The following is a 6,723-nucleotide window of genomic DNA, read 5'->3' on the forward strand; positions in this document are numbered from 1 at the left end:
GTAACATAAAATAGCTGTAATATTCCTGCCTCTGTAGCTGGTCAAGAGGATGAACGTTGAAGAGCAAAAGAAGCACACTGTATCATGTTTCTGAACTATTCCTTGTGGATTCCCCATATCCATTTCCCTAATATATATCATTGTAAATCAATCCTTAATGAATTATTATATTTTTAGTGTTCCATCTGCTTCTTGTAGTAACTGTGACTAATAAAGTTCTTTCATCACTTATGGAAGATCTTCAGCTATTATTTCATCGAATATTGCTTAGGTCTATTTTCTCTGATCTCTTTTTGGAACTCCAATTATGTATGTAAGACATTCTCACAGTATTCCTTGTGTTCCTATGCTTTCTCACATATTTTTATTCATTTATTTCCCATTATTAATATTTTCTTAAAGACTAATTTAAAATTTTTACTTATTAAATCTTCAGCCTTGTTTAAACTACCTCAGAATCCATCCTTTAAGTTTTTAATTTTGGTTATGGTATTTCTCACTTCTAGAAATTCCATTTGGATATTTTTTATAGCTTACAGTTCTCAGTCTTGTCTCCTTGAACACACTAAGCATAGTTATTTTTAAGTCTGTTTCTCATATAGTCCATCATCTAGACCCCTGATTGGGCTGTTCCTATTGTCTGTAGATTATGATAATGTTGTTTTGTCTTTTTATGTGCCTAGTTATATTTTATTGTGCACCTGATGATGTATGTGAACAATTATATATCTAATTTGAGGCCTAGGATGATGTTTTCTTCCTCCAGAAAGAATTTACATTTGTTTCTGGAAGGTGGTTAGAAGCATTAGCAATGCCAGATCACCTTAATTCAATTTCAAGGATTGAAATGGCTTAAAACTGAGCTTCGGTCCTGGAAAAATCAAGCTTTGTTATTTTACACTCTTACCTTGGAGGGTGTGATCCTTGGAATCTCAACATGAACATGAAGTATGATTCTTACTGGAGACTTCCTTGGCAAGCCATGGAAACTGAATATTTTATCCCTTGGTGCATGAGCAAAAGGCTTTGAATTTTTTCACAACCAGGTGAAAAGTTTTCCCAAATGCTCAGCTCATTCTTCTAGGTTTCATTCCTCTCCTAGCTCTTAGGTCCGCAATTTCCACCCATATTGTTAAAGCTCCATTCCTTTGAGCAAAAGCCTATTATATTTTGTACTGCCTTCCTAGTTGTCAGTGAAAGGGTTGGTCCTAATTACTTAGACTATCATTACAGAAGCCTTTAAATATAATTCGAATGGTTTGTAAAATGGGGCTAAATGTTTTATCAGTTACTTCTATGAAGAACACTTCTCAACAATAGATTCTATTAAGATTTCGAGGACACATAATTATTAAAAACTCTCAAACGGGAAGTTTTTAAGCATAAATCCGAATATAAAATGTAATGTTCACCAAAGCAAGATTGAGAGCCTCATTAAACCATTTGGAAGATTTTATTTGGAAGTTTTTACAAATTCAATTTTTAACATCTTTTCTACTTTGTTTTTTCTTTTAATTATATAATGTAAAGAAAATATTTTTAACCAAAGATGAAACTGAAGCCCCCTTAGTTTACTCCAATATACTATGTAAATTATATCATCTTTTATATGTGGACCATGGCATCAAAAAAGTGGGAAAGGACTGTCCTACAAATATTTCACTTCCTTTTTTCCTTTCTAGCAGAACTCACTTTTCACCATAGAAGATGAAAATGCCAAACCTATGTTTTTCTATACATTTTGCCAAGGAAGAAATCACCATGGCCAATGGAACCCTAGAAGATTCCTGGCCATTTGAGGGAAAGATTTGCCTTCCTAAGAAAAACTGATCAACCCAAGTCAAGGCCACATGTGAGCATGAGAATAAATATTGCCAGGGAATATAGGCAGCTTCTAGAAGCTGAAAAAGGCAAGGAAATGGACTCTCCCCTAGAGCCTCCAGAAGGAACGCAGTCCTGTAGATCCATTTTAGACTTCTGACCTCTAGAACTGGGAAATAATAAGTTTCTGCTGCCTTAAGCCACTAATTTTATGGTAATTTGTTACAGCAGCAATATGAAACTAATACAGTAGTTAAGAACTTGGGTGATGCTCTTAGACTACCTGAGTTTAAATAATTCTTCTACTTACATATGTAACCTTAAGCAAATTAACTTATGGTAACAGAACCAAATATGCTGGGTAGTTGTGGGTTTAAATGAGGAAATCCTTGGAATCATCTGGAATTTAGTAATTTTTAAATAAGTGTAACCATCGTTTGGCTAGAACTTATAATTTAGGGTATTTTTAACTTCTCTCCTATAAATCAAATATTTCTTTTTACATAGTCATCGAAGAGGTGTATAGGAGCATCTGCTTTAGGAGTTATGTATACAGCATCTCATTTAATCCTTACAACCAACCGTGAAAAGGTATAATTTTAAGTTTTCATATGAAAAAACTGAGGCTGTGGGAGGTTAATTTTTCCAAGTAAAATAGCTAAAAAGCGGACAAACCAAAGCGGCTTGTTCACCACTGCATTAACTACACTTATTTGCTATATGATAGTCAACAAATATGTGCAAATAACCACAACAGTGGGCACTCAATCAATAATGTGAAGTTTAGACTAACACCAGGTCACCCTATCTGATCCACACTGGCACAATTCCTAGCTCATTAACAGCCATCCCTTGTTTCCAGAACGGTCGGAGGCATCGAGGAGAGGCCACCCGCGACCCCCCTACCACGTCCCCCAACCCCACCCCATCGCCTGGAATTCTGCCGGTGCTGTCAAGAAGGCAGCGTCGCTGCGACACAAAGGCGCGTCCTACGTGAGGACCGCCCAGGGTCATAATCCCAGGCGGGTTCACCCTGGAGACCAGTGCGCGGCCGCGGATCTGGACCCGCCCGTTGCTCCGCCCCACCGGGAGAGTCGGTGCCACCATGGAGGAGTATCATCGCCACTGCGACGAGGTACCGCCCCTCGGCTGCCTGCAAACGACCCCCGCCCCCGCCCGCTTCGGCGGGGGGTCTTGGCCTGCTGGTCTCCCAGCGCCTGGCAGCCCCCGAGAGTTGGGGGGCGGCGTCCTCTGAACTTGGGTCCTTTTCTCGGGGCCCAGGATCTCCTCCGCTAGTCTCCATCCCCCCATCCAGAATCCTGGAGGGTGGGCTGAGAGTGTGGCAGGGGTGGCCATGAGCTCTTGAGGCTGGCAGTGCGGTCGGGGCCGATGATTTGAAGGCCTGACTCGCGGTGTGTGGGGTGGGGATGGGGTGGAGGGCGCCGCCCGTCTGCCGGCCAGGCCTTGGAAACCGGTTTTCCCGGCTGGCTGCTTCCTACATCCCTAGGGGTCCCCAGCAAGTCCCGCCGCCCTGAAAGCAAGGCCCTGGTGGCGGAGCCACTCCAGCTCCCTGGCACTCGCGCCTGGGTAGGCTGAACGAGGTGCTTTATGGATTACGAGCCCTTGCTTACTGACTCAGGCTTCCCATATCTTCACCAGAACCCCATGATGTCAGTTGGTATCTTCCTGTTACTTATGGGGACTCTGACTTTCATGGTGGCTAAGTGACTTTCCCAAAGTTCAAACTGCCAGGAATGACAGATCATCCATTTGAACCCAGGCCTCTGACCGCTCAACTACAACTCTGGCTTCACATGAATCAGTAGGAGGATGAGGCCTGTTGGATCCCAGCATATCCTGTGGCAGGCCTGCAAGGGCAGAATAGACAAAGACATTTTCTGTCCAGTGTTAGCCACAGGTGAATAGTGTGGTGAAAATAAAAAAGGGAGGGGCACATGGTGGAGGTATAGCATAAAATGATATACTATTAGATCCTTGGAAGGAAGGAGCTTCTGGTCCAGCCATGTTTAGGATCTGGGCTTCTGCAGAAGGTAAAACCACATTAAAATTAATTAGTTCTGTGATGAAGGTAGCATACATTCTTACAAGTTAGTGGTAAAGTATTCTTACTTTAGAAATTGATCCACAAGCAATTTCACCCTCAGGCATATCCTCCAGCAGGGCAGGTGCTATCTCCTGATTCCTAAGAGGGCTATGTAGGGTAGTACTTCCTAAATATGTGTATTTAAAAAGAAATAAAGTTACATGTGTTACCATGGCCACCCAGTACATCCTAATTATTTGGTGATCTTCCAAATCAGAGTGAAATGGACAGCCTTTAATTTGTATAGATGAGGACCTTATTTTAAGGTAAGAGGATCATTTTAATAGGGTCAAAACATGACACCTGTCTTCATATTCCTAATTAGGGTATTTTTATTCCTTTGTTGGGTAATTCTGTGGTGTAATTGAGTTTAAAATGTTTTACATGTATACTACATCTATATTCAAGATAATACTTATTCTCAGAATTTACTTGTTTTTTGATTTAATTTTAAGATGTACAGTGGGATTTACGAAACTGCTGATGTCATAAAGCACCTAAAAGTGTCTTCATGGAAACAGATGTATTACCTGAAATATGATGGTATCGATTTCAATCTCAGTTGAAATAGCCTAGTTCTCTACTCTAGGACAGACATTTGGATGTCATTAATAGTTGCTTTTAACCCAGGGGTCCATCAAGTCACTCCAAAGAAAAGGCTGAGTTGCCAGACCTATTATGTAGTATTAAAGTGACATTAATTTAGGATGATCAAGTCTCACTTTGCTGCAGCCATCTCCCATATACTGATAACACATCAATATACCCACCTTCTGCTGTTCCCTGCGCTTTACAACGCAATGGTTCTCAATCTAAGGTGTTCATCAGAATCACCAGTAGAACGTGGTTCCATAGTGTAGTGATTAGCACGTCTGCTTTACACGCAGAAGGTCCTGGGTTTGTGTGCCAGTGGAGCCACAGTCCATGGTCTATGGCCATGCCACCCTGAACAAGCCTGATATCTGATCTCAGAAGCTAAGCAGGGTCGGGCCTGGTTAGTACTTGGATGGGAGACCACCTAGGAAGACCAGGTGCTGTAGGCATAAATAATAATTAAAAAAAAAAAGAATCACCAGTAAAACACTTTTTAAAAAATACTTGGTTACCCAGGCTCTGCCTCAGACCTAATGAATCGAAATCTCCAGGGAGGTAGGTGGGGAAAGTATTCTGTAATTTTAAAAGTTCGAGGTAGGATTCTAGCAGCCTTAGTAGACCGGATGCCCCTTATCACTATGGTCTCCTGTCACTAACACTTGTCTATGCCAACCTAGGGGATTCTCTGTATCATCATGGTTACAAATAAAAGGAAGTCTGTGTTGAAAGCAGCTTTATCTTTTGTTTTCCCCTTTAGGTTGGCTTCAATGCGGAGGAAGCCCACAATATTGTTAAAGAGGTGAGTTATACATCTTGTTCATTTTGAAGCCTGCTGCATTGATTACAGTTTTAAAAAGCTGTGTCTTGACTTTCAGTACAAAGTTAGAAACCTTAGTATTAAAACAAGATTTTTAATATTTGTTTGCTAACTCTTTATAGGAGTGCTTCTGTTTTGTTGTATGCTGTTAGGCATCCTGGGCCTTACTCTGAAAGTGATGTTAAGTATGAGTCTAGGAAACTGGTTTGCTGTTTTCTAAAACTGATGCCCTGTGTTTGGAACAAAAGAACTTTTAACCCAGTAGGCCAAGTATCATTTTAAATATTAATACTATAAAAGTATTATAGTACTTTTATATATATGTAAATTTGTATATTTATATATATCTTATATGTGTGTGTGTGTGTGTGTGTGTGTGTGTATGTTAAATAAATAAGAGACCCTAGAAATATCTGTCTTTGGTCATTATATGCTTTTCTTTTACTCCAATATAATCAGAAAAATAATCACTTAATACCTTTGAGACACTGGTACGATAGAAATCAAAATCTTAAGAAAAATATTTGAAACATCAAATCTGACCCTCCTGTTAGGCAAATAGACAAGTAGTTTTCTTTAAGGAATCAATTCTGGCATGAAATTATTCTAGGGGCATCACATACACTGTGGGTAAGATATTTATGAATACTTTTAATAGTCCTGAGTCATTTTTAACTGTGCCAAATCCTAGGAAAAAATGAGCTGGCTCTACCTGCCTTTAGTCTGGGCTGGATTGGCTTGCCCTCTCAGCATTGAGCACCTCATCAGTCTGTCCTGAGATAGTACCTCATCTTCCTTAATGTTCTGGGACACAGACTCACCCAGAATTCAATCGGGGCTGGCCTTGTATAACTAGAAGCAGCTTGAGGCCTAGACAGGCACCTGAAAATCCTGCCACATTTTAATAGTTCATAATTATGTATTAGAACTATGTAGCCCAGGAATATTTAATTTTTAAAACAGAATGCAAATGTTTTCAATACCTTGGCAATGCAAAAGTACAAATGAATGCTTTGGGGAGGTGAAAGAGGGGATGGAGGTCATGAGAAGGGCAGGAGTAACAACAACCTCATTGTCAGGAGGGCCTGTCTTTGGTTGATGGAACATGAAGAAAAGGATGCTGGGTTATTTGAGAAGCCTTTTAAATAGTGCCTTTTCCCTTACTCACATTCTGAGCCAAATGAAAAGACAAAAGAGCCACTAGAAAAAATAAAATTTCACCTTTATTATTGGTAAAGGCAGGGTTGGAGATTGGAGCTTGTTTTGTTAACTCTCTACTTGTTCAGTTCAGACCTACCTTGGAAGAGGCATCCAAGGGAAAGACTGAGTCAGCAGAGAGACACACTTAGTCAGGCTGCTGCCATTTGCTGGTCTGGTGGGAGAGGGA

At 40.4% G+C, this 6,723-nt stretch overlaps 1 protein-coding gene and 1 pseudogene across 1 annotated transcript in view; both read left to right on the forward strand.

The window, feature by feature from the left end:
* The first annotated feature begins 2,829 nt into the window (after positions 1-2,829).
* The window catches only part of DYNLT3 (dynein light chain Tctex-type 3), a 10,388-nt gene continuing 6,494 nt past the window's right edge, over positions 2,830-6,723 (forward strand). The window contains exons 1-2 of the mRNA XM_006918262.3: positions 2,830-2,956; positions 5,277-5,318. Coding sequence (XP_006918324.1) covers positions 2,927-2,956; positions 5,277-5,318 — 72 coding nt within the window. The 5' untranslated portion in view covers positions 2,830-2,926. The remainder of the gene's footprint in view (positions 2,957-5,276; positions 5,319-6,723) is intronic.
* Positions 4,853-4,968, forward strand: LOC112484917 (annotated as a pseudogene).

Source organism: Pteropus alecto, unplaced genomic scaffold, assembly GCF_000325575.1.
Source record: "Pteropus alecto unplaced genomic scaffold, ASM32557v1 scaffold28, whole genome shotgun sequence".
Taxonomy (NCBI): Eukaryota; Metazoa; Chordata; class Mammalia; order Chiroptera; family Pteropodidae; genus Pteropus; species Pteropus alecto.